Source organism: Amblyomma mixtum, chromosome 4 (genome assembly GCF_055824585.1).
Source record: "Amblyomma mixtum isolate Tamu chromosome 4, ASM5582458v1, whole genome shotgun sequence".
Taxonomy (NCBI): domain Eukaryota; kingdom Metazoa; phylum Arthropoda; class Arachnida; order Ixodida; family Ixodidae; genus Amblyomma; species Amblyomma mixtum.
In genome coordinates this window covers 116,665,943-116,687,700 of record NC_143015.1, presented here as the reverse complement: position 1 = coordinate 116,687,700, position 21,758 = coordinate 116,665,943, and the positions used below count along the sequence as shown (strand labels likewise).

General features: G+C 46.9%; 1 protein-coding gene across 1 annotated transcript in view; it reads right to left on the bottom strand.

Moving 5' to 3' along the window:
• The window catches only part of LOC149348027 (fatty acid synthase-like), a 44,821-nt gene that overhangs the window by 10,044 nt on the left and 13,019 nt on the right, over positions 1–21,758 (bottom strand). The window contains exons 8-20 of the mRNA XM_089585721.1: positions 21,376–21,565; positions 19,501–19,730; positions 17,710–17,913; positions 16,193–16,441; positions 15,274–15,481; positions 13,647–13,901; positions 12,530–12,703; positions 10,180–11,407; positions 9,764–9,918; positions 8,166–8,378; positions 5,718–6,047; positions 1,169–1,288; positions 24–379 (exon numbers count right to left, since the gene is read on the bottom strand). Coding sequence (XP_089441847.1) covers positions 24–379; positions 1,169–1,288; positions 5,718–6,047; positions 8,166–8,378; positions 9,764–9,918; positions 10,180–11,407; positions 12,530–12,703; positions 13,647–13,901; positions 15,274–15,481; positions 16,193–16,441; positions 17,710–17,913; positions 19,501–19,730; positions 21,376–21,565 — 3,912 coding nt within the window. The remainder of the gene's footprint in view (positions 1–23; positions 380–1,168; positions 1,289–5,717; positions 6,048–8,165; positions 8,379–9,763; positions 9,919–10,179; positions 11,408–12,529; positions 12,704–13,646; positions 13,902–15,273; positions 15,482–16,192; positions 16,442–17,709; positions 17,914–19,500; positions 19,731–21,375; positions 21,566–21,758) is intronic.

Below are 21,758 nucleotides of genomic sequence, written 5' to 3'. Positions count from 1 at the left end.
AGTTGTACTCCTAAGCCACCAACCTGAATGACCACTTTGCCAACGCGCTTTCCGGAAGCCATGGACCTGAAGGCCTCTTCGACTTGGTCTCGTCCGAACCGAATGCTCTCCAGCGGCCGAACGGTGCCCGAGGCGATGCCCTCGCGTACCAGCTGAGCAACCAGGCGCTTGTCCGCTTCCACACACGGGTCATCGGCCAGCAACCTGTCCAGCAGGACACCGTGGAACGTGACGTTCTTGAGGAACACGGACATGCCCAGCGCCGAGTTCTTGGACGAGTCGAACCTGCCGATCTCCAGGAAGCGGCCGTGAGGAGCCAGGCAGCGCACGCTGGCGTCAAGTTTGTCCTCCGCCAGCGAATTTAGGACGAGGTCCACACCTGCCCACGGAAAATTCCGGAGAGAAGGCTTGCCGAGAGAGCGTTGTAGCACATCGTAATGACAAACTAAAGCCAGTGCCTTGCAAAGTTTGCGTGCAGCGAGTCCATGCATGTGCAAGGAGTGTAAGGAATGGCAGAATGAAACAACTGTACGCTACGCAGGGTCAACAAGACAACTGGCTGGACGTGTTGGTTCGAGTAATACATGGCTACCCGCAACCGACCAGGGCACTTCCTTGCTATGTCCCGTCTGTTGCGCTGCAGCCATGTTGTTTGCAAGGCGCCGTTTATGTTGTTCATGTCTGTTTTTGTCATCTTGCCTTGGCCAGATAAGGAGGGCTGTTCTACGACGCCAGTTCTGGTCAAATGATACCGTAGCCGCCGTAGGAGCTCCACCCATGCAGACTGTCAGGAGTCTAGGAGCAGTGAATAAAAAATTTGTCTGTCTCCCTCTCTCTAAGTATCCTGTTGGTGCTGCGGTGGTGCTGCTGACGGAAATTTATCAAGCTGTGTAGGGCCAAGGTTATGCTAGGGTGTCACTGCAATGCGAGGTTGTTCTTGGTTGAAGCCAACAATAACTGCTGCACCTTCATGTTCCCAGCAAAGCCTTGCAGCTTGTAACGTGCTGTTTTCATGGGAGGCGTAAATGCCGCCATAGTTTTTAAATTCTGTTATTTTAGGTTACTACCAGTTGCACGAGATGTCGCCTGATTCAGTCGCTGCCTATAGCACTTGCTAAAAATCTTACTCACTAAGCCTTCAAAGCGAGAAAAAAAAACCTGCGCTCACCTTTTCCTCTTGTCTCAGTTAGGACGTGCTCTTCAAACGACAGATCACGCGAATTTGAGAAGTGTCGATCTTCAAGCTGTGGGAAACGGCGCTTCAGGAACTCGCGTTCTTCCGTAGAACCTATAAAAAGAGGACAGAAAAAAGCTTCAGCGCCTTTTCTAGGATACATTCCTGCACTGTTCTGGTATATACAGACCGCGACTGGTCGCCAGAATACGCGCTTTAACTTATGAAACCAGAGAGACAGTAGGGTTATGCATGGTCGCAGGAATGGATTGCTCGAGGGTGACCTTGCAATTGGAGTAGCGGCCATACCATGAGCCCAAAATCAAGACTCCTAAATAAGTTGCTCCTGCAGTGAACTTTATTTTGTCTCCCAACCTGACCTTCGCAGCAGCCCATTGCATAACAGTCTTTATTTGCCTATCTACAGAACACTGGGCTCATTTAAGAACTTTAAAACCTTCTTGAATCGCCCCCCCCCCCCCCCTTGATGTGTATTCGCCGCACCCTGAAATCTTTATTAAGCATGAAATGCTTTTAGCCCCCGTTGTCGGCAGTGTGGTGACGTCACGCCGAGACCGAGAGCCATCATCCGGGCACTGAAATCCACTCATCCGGGCACTGAAATCCACTCATCCGGGCACTGAAATCCACTCATCCGGGCATTGAAATCTACTCATCCGGGCATTGAAATCTACTCATCCGGGCACTGAATTCCAGTCATCCGGGCACTGAATTCCAGTCATCCGGGCTCTGAAACGAAAACATCCGGGCACCGTACGAGACTTAACGAGATTTAACGAGACTCTCTAAGCCGTCCTACGCGACCGGCATGCAAGCGCCGGTTGGTCTCCAAAGAAGTCACAAAATATAACTGCTGCCAGTGCCTTCTCAATGTTTACCAAGATATCAGTCTCTGTGCGTTTGATAATGCACGGAATTATAATTTCCGATTTCTAATAACGCGTGCAAAAAGCACATAAATGTTACGATACACTTCGTTGTCATACGTGATCTCTTAGGGGCTTCGCGCATCGAAGCAAAGCCGCGCAGGCGCACAGGGGCCCGGGTGAGAAGCGCTGCGTTCAAAGGGCAAGGCATCGCGCCGAACGGGTGGTGGCGTTCCTCCCTTCCATTACGGTGCGGTTCGGGTGTCCACCGAGATGGCAGAGAATTACTGCTCCATTTCCTTTCCTCAAAAAACCTTGCGTTCAAATGGCAAGGCATCGCGCTGAGCGGGTGGTGGCGTTCCTACCTTCCTGTACGGTGCGGGTGTCCACCGAGATGACATTAGGCCCGTAAACATTTCATGCTTACTCTACTCTCGGTTACGGGAGAGGCAGAGATTTTTTTTTGTCTGCCCATCTGTAGGACAGTGAACTTGATCAATAAAATTAATTTTTTTGCATGCCCATTTGGTGTGTATTCACACCACTTCATTGCGCGCATACTTTTATTCGTTTTTAATTATTTTTTCTTACTGCTTTTGTCTCCCCCCCCCCCCCCCCCCTCAATTCAGAGTAGCATCTCAGTGCTTTTAAACACTGGCTAAAGTCTCTGTTCTCTCACTCGCTGGCAAAAAAAAGCAACCGGATGTAAAGCCTTTTCTTTGTTTATTACACCTTTGCTAGTAGCCATATTTATTTCGCGTGCTTGAACGAAGAGTTTATTAACGCTTTCGGCCCTGGATTTTTTATTTCGGCCGTAGATTGTTTTTGCTCCGCGTTTTTACAATGCCTAAGTCCCTATAACGACGTAGTAAAAATTTAAAGCTTTTGGTGCGAGTATTAATCGATTTACAGTTATGGTGTCAAAATCGGACATCAGGGCTCAATGAGTGTAAAATGCTAGAGGGACCGTTTTGGCAACCGCAACCGACAAGAAAGAAATAAACGAAAAAATTTCTTATTCTGCAGTGTGGAGACCTGTAAAGAAGCTTTTTTTACTTTGCAAGGGATAGATAATCTCGCAGTTTCAACAAAAAACTTCGCTCGCTCCTGTTTACCTTGAGTTTTGTATCATACCTCCGCGTTCTTGTTCCTGCCAGGTTTGTGTTCCAGCTTGTGTACGTCACGTCAACAGCTCACATGTTCAAAACTTGCGTAGCCTTCCTGGAAGGCGGCTGTGGTCAAGATAAAGGCTTTCCTCGAATCTTTAACGCCCTCCTCTATCGAGCTTCACGAAGCACTTCCGTAGCGCCCAGCGCGAAGGTCGGCAAATCTAACTTCTAAGCTTGAGCGCGGCACATTGCATCTCACTTGCGCTTGTTTTCAAACCAGATGTTTTGCTATGGAAGAATTCAGGAAGTGGAACATAATCTCGTCGTGTCTGTGTCTTGACCGAATGCTGTTCCCTGCAGGTGGCAGGAAATTCCCTCTCATCCATAGGCTTATGAGTTCGGGATATCTCTCGGCCGGGGAGAAAGCAGAAGCTGATTACCAGCACACCAAATACGCTTTCTCAAGAAAACACAGCCAAACACGCTGCATTGATCCGAGCGTCGAGGGCGCGCCACACGTGCTGCACGAGCGGCGGAGCGTGAGTTTCAGTGTAAATACGCCGGTCGCTTCTTGCAGCTCAGTGTCGATGCTCACAGCTCACAGGAGGAGGAGAGAGGTAAAAAAAGGAATAAAAGCGCGAGGTCAGGCGTGCCTTTGTTCTCGCTATTCCTTTGGTCCGGTTGCTGTTCGCCGACATCCGCATGGTCATTTCCAGGCTCAATCCGAATATTCACCATGTATGATAGCGAAAATTTTCATTTTACAATTCATCACAGAGCAAATTTTAAGATTTTGTCCATTTTCTGTAATGAACATTCATGTCAGCAATCCAAAAAGGCCGTTAGTATAGGTGCATCTGCTAAAATACTAGCAGATTCTATTCTACAAAGATGACCTATCATCACTCAATGGCCACCGCTGGCAACCGTTGAGCCCTGATGGTGTGAAAATCGCACATGTCAAAAATGTGTTCAAACGCAGCGTCTACGCGTTCAGTAATATTTACGACGGGGATGGGAGCTTGGATAGGCGTTTCACACAACATATAAAAATCTGAGCGCAGAAGAACGAATGGTTAGTGAGATAAAAATGAACAAATTTGCTACACCTCGGCTTCTTCACTCCATGCCTCCCATGCTGCTACTTCTTCTTCCTTAGACCGCACAGCTCAATGGAAGTCCGTGAACAGCGATGTCGATAGCAGCAGGGATCCCTTAGGAACTATTGCATTAAAAATTAATAGTATTTTCTTCTGTTACTGAGGCGTGAACGTAATATTTGTGTTGTGGTGTCAATTGACACCGCCAGGGCCGAAATGGTTAATATTTATTGATCCTAGTTTGTACAGGTAAAAGTTCTTTCTTTTAGGCGTTGCAGTCACAGCTGCGGCCGATGTCAGAAATCAGACGAGATGTGCTGATTAATTAAACTACAATTGTCAACTTTCTAACTCATACTTTGATACCTCATCGTAACTACATGAAGATGGAGATATCGTTGTTTTAGTGCACAATATTTTCCTTGAAGCTTCAGCTTTAAGAATTCCCGCTCTCCTGGCGCTTTAACGCGAAACAGAGAGGCCGAAGAGGGTACGCAGCCATGTCCACGAGCACACGTCACTCGACGGTGTATGTGGTATTTGCTCTTTTGTGTGCCGTCCAGGTTGGAGTTGCGAGTTTTGGCCCAGTGACAGCTGCTGTCAACATGACAGGTAGTACAATCCAATTCAAGTTGTAGGACCTGTGCTCGTTTTTTAACGAATCTATGTTCGCTTGAGGAACATCATGTGCAACCAATACACGGTACAGTCAGGAAGCATCGTGGGCGTCGAGCCAGTGTAATGTTAACGCAAGAAACTTATTTTGCACGATGTTCTTTCCAGAGTATGTTATTTCCAACGGCCAAAAGCTGCATCGCTGGCAATAAGAAATCCGCCCAAATCTATGTAGCCACCTTTGAAATGTAATCTACAGGAGAGGAAGAAACGGGCAGCGAGCTCGTCAGTGATATCCAAAAACTTTTATGCAAAGCGTAGTAAAATGCCACGTGTGTTCCGTGCTTGTGCACTATCGCTCCAAAGCTAGTTTAGCGCACAAGTTCACCAAGCGCTTAGTTTCCTAAGCATCAAATGAACAAGGGCGGGAGAGAAGCCTCAGTTCACTTTTCGACAAGAGGATTTGTCTTCGTAGCTCTGATGAAGACATCCTCTCTTGAGGAACGTTGGCTAACGTACCGAGACTACCCTTTCGCCAGTCCTCCCTCTACTTTCTGGATGATCAGCCTTCATAACCTTCTTTCCTCTCCTTTTCTTCTTCCCCAATATAGCGTTGAGGCCAGATGATGTGCCTTCTCACTCACTGCCTTACCCCCGACCTTACTGCCTTCCCTCCAAATAGACTTCTCCCGCCTATGTTCACCTAGTGCTGTCAAGACTTCGACCATCCCTTTTCTCTACTTTTCTGCAAGTGAGGTTTCAGTGCACTTGCATCTAAATTCTCCGAGTCGTACAAGATTTCCTCCACTTGCACTTGAGAAAGGCCACTCACCGACGGTGGTGAAGACCCTGCACCCCATGGAAAAGGCTACGCCTATGGCTGCCTGTCCGACGGCTCCGCTGCCGGTGTGGACCAGGAGGGACTCTCCCTGTTTCATGTTCCCGCGTACGAGAAGCGCGTAGTAGGCGGTAGCGTAGGCCACGGGAACGGTGGAGGCTTCCTCCAGGGTCCAGGACTGGGGCACTTCCCACAGGAAGAGCCGGTCGACAAGTGCCACCGTCGCTACGCCTTGGGAGGGTGTGATGCCCATGACCCGCCGGCCCTGGCGGTCACGACCAGAGATCTCCAGGCCAAAGGTGCAGCCTAGCGAGGCCAGCTTGGCTGAACACACCAGACGGAAGCGGGGGAGCGTGAACGTTTAGCATGCGATGCTAGTACAGTCTTTGTCAAAAGTAACCAGGCTCCATGGTTAGCTTCTCATTCGTATAACAGAGCCCTCACGGCTTCCCTGAAGATCAAAAAGTTGTTTGAAGGTGAGAACAGGGGTTCTTCTTACCATACAGAGATTTATAGCTTGAGGGCTGGTATAATAGCGTTAATAACTTTTTGTTCCATATTTATATACTCATCGTACGTCTATGATGGAAATTTTTGTGAAGCACTTCTGTCTTTTTTTGCTGAGTGTGTATGTATTTTCCTCTGTATAACGCTTACTTTTGTGCCTACTTTTCTTTGATTTTGTTTTTTTTTCTTATCAACGATACTATTTTGTACCGGCATGCCGGGCTTTTGTAATTTGTATGTTTGTTTGTCATGTAGTAGGGGGCTGAGGCCCTGTCAGGCAACATTGTGCCTTTAGGCTCAGCCCCTTCTTAGGTAAACGTCTAAGCAACAAATAAAAAGAAAAAAGAAAGAATATACGACTCAGAAGAAAAACGTGCAGCCAGGTTACTTTTGACAAAGACAGTACGTTAAGATGAGACGCGACAGTCAAGGCTATATTGAATATTTATGAATGAAATACAAGCCAATTTCGCAGAGGTGTGTAACTTTTCATGATGATTTCAAAATTGCATTTTGACTTAAGGCATACATTGAGAAAATTACAATCAACACCCTCGTAAAGTCATCCCAAGGAAGTGTATTATTTAAGAACAAAATGGAGAAGTTTGTTTTTTGTCACCATGTTCACAAAGCCCTAATCTGTGCATTAAAGAAATCCTTTTTTTTACATACCTCGTAGTCATTGAAATTAAACTCAAGCATGCATATTTGCATAACTACTGCATATATACTCCTCGTGTAGATATAAAATCGAGTCTTAGGACACTCTTCGAAGTATGAGGATTCATGCGCAAAAGCAATCATTCTACTATCATTCGTTACGAAATTCCGGAGAGATGACCGTTAGCGATCTCAGAAACAGTGAAAGCTGTGAAAATCAGCATTAAAGTTTAGTGCCTCGTTTGCCTCCTTTATCCCCTCGTGTGCTTGTGCTTCTGGACAGAAAAATGCGGCATTGCAACCAATGGAAGCTCTGCTCTGAGCTCTCATCCTCATGATTATACTAAGATGCTGATGCTCCGTCGCCGGAAGCCCGCGCTATTCGCGGTGCGGCGGGATCATCAAAAGCGCGATTCGCTAGCGTTTTGCGACAAATTGACATTAAAGAAACGTCATTTTATAAATTTGTACTGCATATTTCGATATATATTTCGATATAATTTTTCGTCACGAGACAGATGAAGACTAGAGGGTTAGAAAAAATGAGATCAAATGGAGTGATCGCAAAGCATTACCAACTTGGCAGTTTTATTTTCCTCGTCTGCTCTTACGAAGCTTGTAAAGTTGCATTATGGCAATGCAGCGTAAACAAAGGCAGAGATGTGGCCATTTAAAAGCTTTCGTTTTGTTTTTCCTTTGTCTTTGCTCAGTGCATTGTGTTGTTCCAGTGGAGCACCAACTAACAGATCAGCTCACTCTTGTAAGCTAAACTAGTTGATTCTTGTATACCAGCGCCGTAGCTTCAGCCCTTAAAAAACGATACACAGACGCCAACGTATGTGTGTCGTTGAGTACCTTTCCTTCGTTGTTATTCATAAACGCTTGCGATATGCATGCTTTCTGGCACTTTGACAGATACTGCTACGCAGTGTAGTACACGACAATAGTTTGCCGCTGTGCTCAGAAAGTTTTATTTTTTTCTTCCTGGTGTCACAAACACAGCGAATCAGATGACCACTTGAGTAGCATCTTGACATGAAGGTTACGGTTCGGCGATGAAAATACCAAAAAGCACGGCGAAGTCAGAGAAAGCACTGCTCGTTCAAAACACAACTTGTTTTATATGCCTACCGAAAACCCTCATTCACATTTCCAGCATTCATTTGCAAGACTCTGCCAATGTCCACTTTGCAGCTGTGGAGTCACTAAAGTTTAAGGCGACCGGACCTCGGGAGAAGCAACCGTGAGTGTCCACGATTGAGTGTACACACTCACCATGTTCAGTGTTTGGCTGAAGTTTTCCCGACGCCATCACAACGTCGCAAAAGTTCAGCGGAGCGAAGTAGACGTCGCAGAGGATTTGGTTCGAGCCAGTTCTGCAGCAAGATGTGTAGCGCAGAGGCGACTCGAACCACTGCAGGCTCGACAAGTTGGCTGGTCTCTGCAGGCTGAGAGCGGCGAACTCTGTGGTGGTCTTCACCGCTCCGCCTGCCGTGCGTACGTGCATGCAAAGCAAGCATGTATCAGAGGCATTTTGAAGAAAAAAAAAACAATCCAGTAAGGAATCTATACTAAAAGGTCACGACTATTGGCCCACAGTAACCGACTATCTCGATAGTCTGACACCGAGTCGCGTTTATCAATAAGCAATACCCTTTAATGTCAACTTTGCAAGGAGATTTCTGGAACGATCAGCATTTTCTAGCCAGAAGACATCACAGTTTCAACACTGTCTGGTACATGGTTTCTTCAAATTGTTTAGCGCCAAAAAAACCAAAACTAAACGTGCAACAAAAGAATCCTCACCATAGATTACATGGTATATTGCGTTCTGTTTAGTGCCTTAAAGGTGCCCATGGGCTATGATTCTGTAGTCGAGGGCACCGGTTAGCTTCAACCACCTGGGATTCTTTAACGTGCCCTGACGTCAGTCGGCACACGGACGCAGCAGCCAAACACCGTAGCCACTAAGCCACCTAGGCAGGTTCGTTATAGATTAAACAGAAACAAGAGGCCTACTGCCCCATACTCGTAGACGCGTCTGCAATCCATCGCTATCCCGTGTGTTGTCACGAAACTTTGGCAGCCGCTCCTCGACAGTTTTATAAGACTCCGTTATCTTCTGCATCGGCTTGGGAAGGCAGGATTTCTAGCGAAAGACTACAAACGTGCAAGACAGTGCAACGTCAACCTGCTCTGGGCTCAAACTAACAGTGTCTGCAGAGTGTTGCAGCGTAGTTCAAATTGACATCTGCCAAACTCATGAAAAATTTTACCAGATGCTTACATAACTGGTGAGCCTAACGGTGCAATGGCAGAGATCAAGGAAGGAAAACGCTATAACAACCTAACTCATCAAACTGAATTTAAAGACCTGAAGGCACAGAATCTGACACCACCTCCTAAGAGACAGCATTTAAAAGAGTCAGACGCTGCTAGTGGCGGGTCCCGTTCAAACGCGATCGCTAGCTATTGCGTAACTCTGTCTAAATGCGCCTAAAGACGAGCTTGTTGATTCGGCACCCAAAGTTCGGATGCGCCGTCTTTGCCAGGAGTAATAAAGCAACGGGTTCCGATCCTGTATAAGGTAAGGATAGCCTTTGTCTTAACCTTTAGAGACCATTTGACCCTTAGGGAAGCCTAAAAGGGTCTGCTACACGGATGAGACTCAAACCCCGTTGCTTGATTACTTTTGGCTGAAGAGGTACTCGTCTGAAATTCTCAACTTGTACAAGCCAACCCTATGCAGTGTTTCCTCCAATTACTGCCGCTTTGGTCCATTAAGACAGAAAAGCCTGGCGTATGCGTCTGACACTAGAGTTTGGTCCAAATTAACAAAAGGTACAACAAATAAACAAAACGGATTTACTCACGCCATTGTACGCTTTGATGTCTGTAGGAGCCCCATCGCCCGTCACGGTAGACGTTCATGACCAGGTCGCGGTCCAGCAACCCTCGGTACGCAGGGTTGCTAGGACTGAAGTCGGCAAGGCGGCTGGATGCTTGGGCACTCGCATCGAATACACACCTGCAAGAAAAGGGCACTGCTGAACGGGGAGAATGAGCACAAAGGACGGCCGGAGATTCCGTTGAGTCGCCCATCTGTACTGCCTTTCTTACACGCCGCTAGGGACTCCAACTCGCTCAGTTCTCCTTCCTTCAACAAGCCCTTTACATTAAAGCTGTTGCTGTAAGCTCAATCATGATTTCTAACCACGTCTTGGTGAAGGAAGCATGAACGTCATAACTTGGGCAAAAGCCTAAGCAAGGCATACTTTTGTCTGCGTACCTTATGTGGCTTCCGCCAGTCTCTTTCCGGAGACAGTTGGTGAGGCCTACAATGCCGCTACTGCCGACGTCTCCGGAGAACAGCCATATGTTATGTCCATCAGGTTTGCTGTCGTACTCGACGACTTTCTTCTTGAGCGTCTCAACCCAGTGGAATTCTTTGTTCTTCACTCTGATCAACTCTTGCTTCGTCGCGTGGACAGGAGTGGTAGTTTTTCGGAACAGTAGAAGTGACGAAAGGTTGTTAGACTTGCGTCCCACCAGTCGAAACCCGTGAGCTCTAAGAGCCGCGGCCGTTGCGTCCACAGCGTGTACTCGAAGAACAACGCCGCTCACCGTCGACAGGAACTCCTCCGCCCCGGTAAGTGAAGTACGGAGGGACAACAAAAGGAACCCGCGTTCCTTGCACAGAGAGGACAGTTCTTGAGCCAAAGTGTTGGGACCATCCATGGCAGCCGTGGTAACACCTCGAGCCACAACCACAAGGTCAGTTTCGGCCATTTTTTCATCAGAGACCGAGGAAGCATGCCACCTGACTGTCTTCACTCCTTCCGGAACTTGCTCCCGTGCTAGACTGCTTGGAGAAGGATGCGCCACAGTGTACTCTGTCTTCAGCTGGGCACCATGCAGGGTCAGGTAGCGATGCACCCAACGAGCCATAACTAAGGCATTTCCACCTGCAGCAAGCTCTAGAACTCGAATACTTTCTGGGCCTGTGTTCTCGACCGCGACGTCGATAAGATGCCTCAAGGGGTCTTCATTGAAGAGGGCTGTGTTCAAGAAGTCATTCTCTAGCTGTTCCTTGCACGCAAGCGCAACTGAATGGGCAGTAGACGCCAGCGAAGTAGAGTTGCTGGCTTTGTTCAGAATGGCAACGAGCGCCTGCAGAAGACCGTCGTTCTCAGCGCGGTTCTCAAGGTACCTGTTGAGGACTTGCTCTGGTATCTCACGGTACCCGTTGATGACACCGTAAAAGCCACCCCTCTCTTCACCGTACGACTCGAGGATGCGCCGAGCCACACCACAGCACACGTCAGCATACTCTCGCACGTTGCATTCCCGTTCACGTATCGCTTCTTGGTCATCCGCGTAGGGCACGAAGTGGTACTCCTCCACAACCGGAGTCTGTTGTACGGGACGCCGCTGACCAGTGCTTACACTGAGCCCTTTAAGCTCCACTCCACCGGCGCGGCAAGTGTTCAGGTGCCAGCTGTAGACGGCGTCCAGCCCTGCGTTGTCGCGCAAAATGGAAACGCGAAACAGTTTAGGTAGGAACCCACTTGAAAGACAAGCGTTTTATTTATTCATAGAGTCGGCACTTTCGTTACTAAAGAGGCCAGTAGGCAAGGATCCCGATGCATAAAAAGTAAGTGCAGCACAAACTTAACCACGAAAAGCAACATAGGTCTTTTCACCGGACCTGGAGGCAAATATTAAAGAGCCGTAGCTGTATTCCACCCCCGACGAGAGCGCCCCCACCCAAGAAGTGGCGAGGAGGCGAACACAGTTTCCGGTCACGGCACGAAACGACAGGGACGCCCTTAATCCGGGTAAATTGACCTGAAAACTCCGTTATTAGCCTGCCCTTTAAACTGTACCGCTGCTAGGGCCATCTGCTTGAGCTGTGGCTTCGGCGTGGGCATGGCGCCACAGTCGGGTGTTCGTTATGTAACCATCGGCCTGGAAGAAGTCGCCTAGACATATCGCTGTGGGTGAAAATGATGCAGCAATAACAGCAGAGACTATGTCGGTCGTGTCTGGGCAAAACGTTAGCTGTGGCAGTGCTGAATTGGGCCCTGTCTTGCATGTCGACAGAGTTACTCGGGTATCACGGTGAAGAAGAAATAAGCAGTCCTACAGGCTGCTTGCTTTTTTAAGATAGCTTATTTCTGTCATTAAGTTCATTTTCAATAGACCACCAAACTTTTAAATCAGCCATTCGGCTCCAAGTTTCTGCTGCTCCTGCTATTAATTCTTATCGAATTTCTGCCACAGCCTACATGCAGTCGACACCAAAAGTTTACGTTAAACCTCTGGTCGGTAAAAAAAAAAACCATTGTAGCACTGCCTCGCGACCCAGTCACATGGTATTGCTCCCAGCGCGTAGAGTATGCGTGTTCCCTCATATCTGGCGGCATTCCAGGTGACTGACTTGCATTACCGAGTCGAAATTATTTTTTTCCTTCTCACCCGCATTCTGTAAACTATTGCTGCCGACTGTTATTGTCGAGACCATAAGCGCCGCCTACAGATTGGAGTGCTCTTGTATGTAGCATTACAGTGAGTCTCAACATGGCAGCCAGTTTTGGTAACTTGACTTCAGGTTTTTATATATTTTTTATGACACTCACCTTTGTCTTTGACGTTGTCGAAAGCTTGTGCGTGAGCTTCAGGGTCAATTCGGCACGATTGAATCCTGACGGGCAACAGAAAAGATCTCAGTGGGTGGCCAAGGATGAAAAGTTGCAGCACGGAAGCCAGGAAGGTCACCCAGTTGTCTTCCCACTTGAGCTTTGCGTACGGTTCTGAGAAAGAATCGCCAGGATGAACACCACACTGCTTTTAACGACGGCACGAATGAGACAACGCGAACAGGAAAGCATTTTCTAACAAGCTTGCGATCGAAGATCTTTCCAGATTCTACGGCACAGATTCTACAGGTTATACGGTTCGAGATTCTACAGTAGATTCAACGTTATTCATATTTAACCCATTTTCTTTAAAGCCAGATAATAAGCACTTTGTTGCGTCTTCGCAGTTTATATATCGCTCAGAAGAGCGTGCGAAGCATACAGCAGTAAAATGATGGTATGGGCCGTATTTATTTTTTCAAGATTAGCTCACGTGTAATTGCTCCTTGAGCTGAAATTCCTGAGAATGGATCACTGAATGCCTGCAACATTCATTCTTAAGGCAGCGATAGTCAACTGCAGACGAGTGCATTCATGTAGCTCAGACAAATGAAAACAAATTTGCATGCACCGCTTAGTGATTTTGTATTTTAGGCTATCTGCACTAAAAATAGAGACGCTCAGACAACTAGGCCCTTTCCCACGGCAAATTAGCGACATTGATACCCTAACTACACTACCGTTCTTGAGCACAGCGCTCGAAGGGGGAGATGTAAGAACAAAAAATGAAGTTTTTTTAAACATCTATTGCCTACAAGGCTGGTACACAGGATAGACATTGCAACAAGTGGTCCCAAAACACAGCACAACGCGGCAATACAACCTGTAATGGTGATAAGAAAGAGATAGGACAGTATCGTTGTCTCAAAGATAGCACAAAATAATAAGTGGTCCCTCGAAGACAACATTCGTGCATCCTGCTCTGGTTAGGCGATGGACTTGACAACGCTGTCTGAAGCAAATTTGACCCCGACAGAAAAACAAATCAGAGGTGCAGACTGCGACATAAACGGCTTAAAAACAAGGCAACGCCATGACTTGAAAGGGAAAGCCTTACTCTGTGTGTCAGCCTTGAGGATGCCTCGGAAGGCTCCATAGTGATCATAACCGCGAAGCTTGAGCTCCTTGTAGATGCCCTCGCTGTTCAGGTCGTAGGCTACTGCCTCCTCAGGCGTGCCTGGTGGGTCCTTGTCGAGCATTTTCTCCCCTTTCTCGGCCACGCGGATTCGACCTCTTGCCACCACCGCTCTGCCCTCGCACACCTCGAACTCGCCTGATACGGGCATCATGTTCACTTCGAAGAGGACGGTGCCTGCGCAGACAGAATCATGTTGTTATCGGCTAATTACAAAATTTATGTACTGTAATTCATTTTTTCGGCTGAAAATACCCCAGGCCACACTAAAGCGAGTGATTAGCTCCTCGAATTCTGCTAAGCTGCTTCATATGAAGCTGCTTCAAATTATCACCATACGTCTCCAAAATATACTTTTTGTCTACCCTTACAAAAAAAGTTTTAGGCAGTCTATACAGTGCTAATAGACTTCTGTCAACAAAGTCTATAGACTGTCTATAGACAAATCCTAAAGAACAGTCTATAGGCAATACAAATGCCATAGACAGTCTATAGACAATCTATAGATTTATGGCCATACACTTTTAGCAGACTATGTACCGTCTATAGACTATGAATAGACAAAAAGCAATGTCTATAGGAAGCCAATAGAGTCAATAAGAAGTCTATAGACTGCCAATAGACCATTTTTATAAGGGTACGACACTATGTCAGTATATTCGTACGTCCTATGACCCGAAAATATGATCCTTAGACACATCAAGATGCTCTTAAGGATGAGCCGAAGTCTATCCTGAAAAAACTGTAACCCAACGCGCGCATCTGAACCGGGCCCCGCCCTTTATGTTGTCGCTCCTTCAACGGTAGACCATGCAGTGCCTGTTGAATGGTACAACAAAACAGCGCTGACGGACGGGACAGAAGAAGAGACAGACACATGCGCTGAACTAACAACCAAATGGTTTATTGCGAAAGAGGGGGCAATATAGCGCATGTGTCTGTCTCTTCTCCCGTCCCGTCCGTCACCGCTGTTTTGTCGTACCATTCAACATACGCCAACCAGCCCGATTGAGCTCTCTCCTTGCAGTGTCTGTCATTGCCCTATTTCTGTTTCTTGAGAACTACCGAACCCATAGAGAAGGTCATGGTAAAACAAATGATATTAATATTTCAGCCTTAAATAAAGCAAATAAAAATATAACGGCGACATCATTATGTGCTGATAACTCCACAACGAACAACTCGAATCCGCCGCTGACTCTGCAGAAAGAGGTTTGCGCTTGTAAATATCGGCCTGCATGCCTTATGAAAATACGCACAATGGGCGCATCGACTGGCGGCCGCTTGAAATTTAGTGTTTCGATTCCAGACAATGCGATTTTGAGTTTCGACACCAGACAGGTTGTGACTTTGCAGCAGGTTCTCACCTGACTACCTTCTTCTTACCCCATCCCCCTCTTTCCTTATACCCCTTACCTTACCACCAGCCGGTGGTAAGCAACCGGAATACCCTTCTGATTAGCGTCCCCGCCTTTCCTCGACTGCTATTTGTCTCCCTTCCAGTGTAGGCAGGTTAAGAGCAAGACGTGCTGCCATTGTCTTGACTTGCCAGTCTTTGGTAGGATGGTAGCTCGCCAGATGCTGACGTCCTCGAAGACCACGGGAATCTGGCTCAGTGGTTTGCCAAAACGGCTGGCCAGACACTTCCAGGCCAACACCATGTAGCCAGTTGCGGGAAACACCGGGCGTCCGTCAACCACGTGGCCGGCCAAGTACTTGTCCTCCCCATTGTTCTCTATGTCCACAACAAAGGCTTTCTGCAATGGCAACCAGGAGCACGTCTAAGGAATACAAGATGAGCATACCAAATGTTTGTACGCTTTCGCTTGAGGTACGCGCAGAGGTATGGTCGTATTATCGTTGCGCAAGACCCTTATATGAGGACTGAAGAGCTACCGGAAGCATCCAGTGAAGTTTTTCACTGATTGGGGCTGCATGAGCATATCCCCTTTGCCAAAAGTAACCGATCAACAGATATTTGCTTCTCAACCGTATAACAGAGCCGTTACGGCACCCTAAAGACGGAAAGGTTTCAGAACGTGAGGACAAGTGTTCACCTTACTTTACACAGATTCGGAGCTTAAGGGCTGCCATAAGTGCTTCGCTACGCGGCTAAGAAACAATCCACCATTGCCCTGTTACTTTTGCAAAGACGGTACATATGTCCTCGGAGGAAACAAGACAGAAGTTGCTTTTTGAGGATAACTTAAGTGGCAATGTTTTCACCAGAAAGTATAGGCATAACCCCTAGGTGATCGATCTTGTTGCCATGTTCCCGCTGGCGAAACCGCTTAAAAAGCATCGCCACCAGTAATTAGCCACTAGCGTTTGTGGGGTCGTCACGCTGTAGTTGCCCAAAAGGGCAAAGACACATTGCATCTAGCTCACTCCAAAGCACCCCATTTTGCTCTCGACATTATCCGCGTGTATATCCGAGACTATTATGTGCCATGTCCTGCCTGGATCACAATGGAGAAGTCCTTCCATCCGGCGACATGCCATGTCTCCGAGTGATCCCAGCTGACCAGGTGCCCGATGTTGGGTGTGCCGCGAGGAACAGGCCACGGAACCGGGGGGTAAAGAGGAGACAGGTCCATCTGGACTCCCAGGGTGTGTAGCTTTCCCAGGGAGCCAAGGAAGAATTCCAGGTTGTCGACGTTTCGCTTCAGGAGGCCAAGGCAGCTGGCCCCAGGACCAAGGACGCGTTTCAGTATCGCCTGTTGCAGAAGATGAAGAGATGCGGAACACAGGTGAGTCAAAGTCGAGTTCCGAACAATCGACACGATTACCATTACGGCGCTCGGCTGCTGGCCTGAAAGACATGGGTTCGATCCTGGCCGCTGTAGCCGAATTTCGATTGAGGCGAAATTCTAGAGGCCCGTGTACTGTGCGATGCCAGTGCATGTTAAAGAATCTGAACGAAAAAACGTAGCGTTGAAACAGGACACAGAAAGATGAGGACAGGACGGGCTACAACTTACAACTGAATGAATAAGTTGTAATTTGTAAGTTGTAGGTTGTAAGTTGTAGGTTGTAAGTTGTAAGTTGTAGCCCCGTCCTGTCCTCATCTTTCTGTGTCCTGTTTCAACGCTACGTTTTTTCGTTCAGATTAATGTGTGACCAACTGGCCCCACAGTGTACTCTGTTAAACACGTTAAAGAACCCTAGGTGGTTGAAATTTCTAGAGCCCTACACTACGGCGTCTCTCACAGCCTCGCTCGCTTTGGGACGTTAATCCTCAATCAATCAATCAATCAATCAATCAATCAATCAATCAATCAATCAATCAATCAATCAATCAATCAATCAATCAATCAATCAATCAATCAATCAATCAATCAATCAATCAATCAATCAATCAATCAATCAATCAAATTCACTTAATATTTTCGTTGCAAAGCAGCAACGTAATTACTCCTAGTTAGGACAACTCTCTTTTCATTTCTGATCACTGCAGCAGTTGCACTAAATGACAGATAATTAAATTCAGCCTGTGTAAGAGTTTGCGTAACAAGAAATTCAAAAGTCCAAGAGCGGAATTTGCCACGCTAGTTGGTTCATGACACAAAAATTTAGCAGCGCAAAAGACGGGACAAGGAGAGAGACACAGACACAAGAGCTGAGTAGCAAGTGAAAGAATTTTATTGCAGCAATGGCGGTATATACCACATGCCGCGCCCGCAGAATAAATAAGAACGTTAAAACCAAGCAGCAAGATTGTTCGCATTCTTAGCCACTAAGAAATTAGTTCAGTTCATCTTTCAGTTGCTAGTCAGCAGTCGTTCTTAGTGTCTCTTCTTGTTCCGTCTGTCGCGCTGCTAATGTTTATTTTTTTTGTGAAATGCAAAATGACGCTGTCAGTGTGGTGGTTTTAGCTAGGAACTTAGGCAAAACAAATGTATGCTGGAAATCTTTTCCCGCGTGAGCTTACGGTGAAACCAACTGATAGGAGAAGCTAGCGTGCCGTAGGCTTAATTAAGCTCACCTGCAGGAGACAGTGCGGACCAATCTCGACCACGATGGCGTTTTGTGGGACATGCTGTAGGGCAGCATGGAACAGCACGGGCGACAGGAAGTTGTTGACGTAGTACTCCGCAGAGCAGAGCTGGGCGACCGGCTCCTGCCAACGGCTCTCCGGCAAAGACGAGCTAATCCAGCGCTTAGTGCGTGGCTTGGGCTTCGGAACAACCTGGTCAAAAGTTGAATAAGTTTAGAGGACGTTCACGTAATGTGACGTAAGTTCAAAGCCAGCTGTGGAGGAGGTCATGTTGCGCAATGGGGTCATGGTGGCGTGTAAGAAATTGAACTTGGGAAAGGACAAATTCCCAATCAATTCGTGAAGTGCACAGTGTGTCGCATTGCCTATTAATGTGACCAATAGGGTACGTGACTCCTGTGACCACCCTGTCACGTGACCCGTGATGAGGTCACGGATGATGGTCCCGTACGTTGTTCATGCGAACGACGCGATGTCCGCGCAAAAAGCCTTTCACAGCTCACTCTGTAATAAAGCCAGGAAGGAAGAAGAAAATAAGCCGGTCTAGAGGTTGAACTAGACTATCACTACATTTAGCCGAGTCTAATTTTCAGAAGTAATTACCAGTTTACTCAGGCTGCCTAATGCCCCATTTTTTTTTTACTTTTACTTGCAGCTGCTCATTTTATAGTTCACTAGTCCACAGGTTGTAGTTTTGTTATTTTTCATCTCTCTTCCTACCTGTCTTTCAATTTTTGAAATCTAGTAATACTGATGTAATATAATGACACTGGTTTTGCATATTAAATTTTCGCAAGAATCTGAACATGTGGGAGTCAAGTTATGTTTGTGGATTATTTAGGCCGCTGGAAATTACAGAAAGTTCTGAAAGTACCCTGTCCTAAAAACAAAACTTTACAGGAAAAACCAGAAATGGCGAAATCCAAACTCTTCGCTCCCAGCATAGACAAGAAGCAATGAAGAACAAAAATAAGGCGCCCTATAGGACCGGAGAAGTCGGTGCCAACGAACGCAAGAAAAAAAAAGCGTAATCTAGGGCTGCACAGAAGTGAATGTTTTGAACAATGGCACAATTAAAATTTCTTTATGGACTTTGCACCCGAAATTATGTCAATGTCCTCCTGGACGTGTGTCAGCCCGTACAAATCATCCTTACGGAATTTCGCCTTCCATACCAAACGTTTACATATTCCAAGTTTTCTGTGCTATTGGAACTTTCGTTAAATTGAACTGTCTCGGTGCCCAGGTGTTCACAGGTTACCAATCAGCTCATAGTTTTCAGCAGAGGTTGGAATCTCGGAATTGGTTCCTACCTAATCTCAGTGTAATGTCAATTCCCTGCTCTGTAATGGTATGCAAGGTCTAAACAATATTTAAATAAGACCGGTAAATATAGGGTGGCTTACGGTCTTAGGATCTTTAGAGGTGATACGAGTAGTACTGCAGTGGAACAACATCGGTGACGATAATATCCCAGCACAGAATATGCAAGCTCTACTTATTTCTCACAAAACAAGTACAGGTGCGTCCATCATACCCCGCGGTCACTGCCCCTAGAGTCTACATCTCAGTAGCGGTTATAAATTACAGTGCCAGGAAAGATCGTAATATTATATCCTAAGATAGCATACCCTTGCAAGAAAGCAGTGAAATCTGAAGTCATTAGTATCAGTACATAGCCTACAGTAGTTTAGGGAATAGAAACCTTCTAAAAATAGGCTTAACTGCCCATTCCGCACAAGTAAATTCACAAATTCATCTTTTTTTAATGAAAGCTACCTTCCCGATGGCCTCTCGGAGCGCGGGTCCGATGCTGTGGACGTGCTTCGAGTGGAAGGCCACGTCGAAGCTGTCCACCTCGCGAGCAAAGACGTTCTCCGCCTTGAGTTCGGCGACCATCTTGGCGACGGTTTCGGCTGGCCCTGATACGGTCACGGAGTCTTCGGCGTTGTGACACGCAGGGTAGACGCCTGGAGGACAGCGCTTTGCTGTCTCTTCCCATGTGAGACCTGAAAGCGATGTCCCAGGTGAATGGTGAACACGTCTACTTACTTTCTGCTCGCAGCATTGAAATGTCTATTCGTAAATTATGCATCGAGTGTACCACTCGATGCACGAAGATATATTACTGAGTTGAGCAGTTGACAAAACATTCGGAGGAGATCACTGTGTAGGGGGCTAAGGCGTTCAAAACGATTTGGTCCAGTATAGAGTGACTGGAAGCTTGCAACGATGTCATTTATTATGCCCATGAGTACGATTCTTGTTTTGCACCACTCACGTTTATGTTTCTACTTTCAATGGAGAGATTTATCACGGTGAATACTGCTACCGCTACCGCCTTATGTTACCGCCGGCCGCCAACAGGGCATGCGCAACAGCCCTTTGGAGCCAAGTGCGGCAGCGCTGTTGGAAGCTCGTGCTAGCGGCATGCAGCAGAGACCGAAGTGTAGTACAGCATGCTAAATCTCTCGGCTGTCTCAGCGCGGCAGCTGACAGGACGGCAGAGGACTCCGAAGCGCTGTAAGGCACGATAAAATGAAAAGCTCCATTGTTCTAAAACTGCCGTTTCAGATAGATCTAAACACTGGCAGACGTCGTTTAATTTATGAGCTGATGTTTTTCTTTAAATGGAAGCTACAGCCATCGACTGAGCAGACACGACCCTCCCATAATGTTCCACTATAGATATACAGTTATAGCCCGTGTTTACCGAGCTGCCAAGAGAAATTGTCATTCCTTCGTTATATTCATTATTTCCTTATACGCAATTTCGTCATAGCGTGGTTTGACTGCAACTACAAAGGTTTATTTTAATCCGACTATAATTAGTAAACTACCTTAAATACAGATTTCATACTTGACTGAAATATCTGTTTGATATACACTTTGACCTGCTCTTAGTTCAGAGTTTGTAATGTTTTCTAAGTTCAGGCATTTTTCAAATTTACCTTCTTTAACTGTTCCTGCCATAAGATTAAAAGATTTTCATTGTTCATTGTTCGTTTATCGGTGCGTCTCGTTTGAATGCTTCAATCCCTTAATGGCGCCGAAAATAAACTGGAATTCTTCCTTACATTGCTCCCCTTATACAAACGCAGGTTTGGTCTACAGGCAGTAAGCATATCAGGTGTTTCAAGGAAGCCCACCACTCATTTTTAAAAACATCCTTCTTTAGGTACAAATATAGCTCCAGTGGCTAGTAATACCAGTGCTGGCAGACATGAGAAAACGTGCGAATCATGACGACCAGTGAGATGGTTAACTAATTTCTCGAAGTTAACTTTTCAGCCATTACAGTTAGGCGCCTGGTTGAAATTGGACTGGAGTGGCGCGTAGGGGCGGGGCATAGGAGGTGACGTGGCACATGCGTCACGGAGTGACGTGTGCAAGGACGTTGTTTTCCGCTCGCCAAAGAGGATCGCTTTTCGGCAACGCGCGTTTTATGGTGCGAGATGGCTCAAATTTGTTCAGCCACAGCGCAAGGGTAAACGCTCTCCCGAAATAGCGAAAACTGATACGCCTATTTCTAAAGGCCCGCCACAAATTTCCAATTCCAACCCAGTGCTTAACTATAATGGTTAAAAAGTTAATTGTTAGAAATTAGTAAACCTCGCGCTGCGAACATCAACTGCCTAGAGACACAACACTTGCCGACGGCAGCCATGGCTCCTTTGGGTGGGTCTTCCAGCTCGGTGCACCGACCCTGCCAGTAGGCGCACAGCACGGCCTGTTCGGCGGTGAAGCCTTCGTCGGCGTACGCGCTGCAAGACTCGCCTATCGAGTGGCCCACAATGCCGTCCGGCTGGATGCCCATATCGCGGAGCATGTCTACCAGCGCCACCTGTGAAAGAAAGGATGGGGGATCAAAAATGTCCGACGCTTATTCTTTTCCGAATAAATGACAGGGATAGCCGATCCCACGAACAAAAATAAGAGCGCCGACTTTGCGGATTTTTAAAGCGCGTTACAACTGGTTCACTGGAGCGAAGCTTTGTGGCCCATCCAATTGGTGGCATCGCGACTTAAGGGCCTTA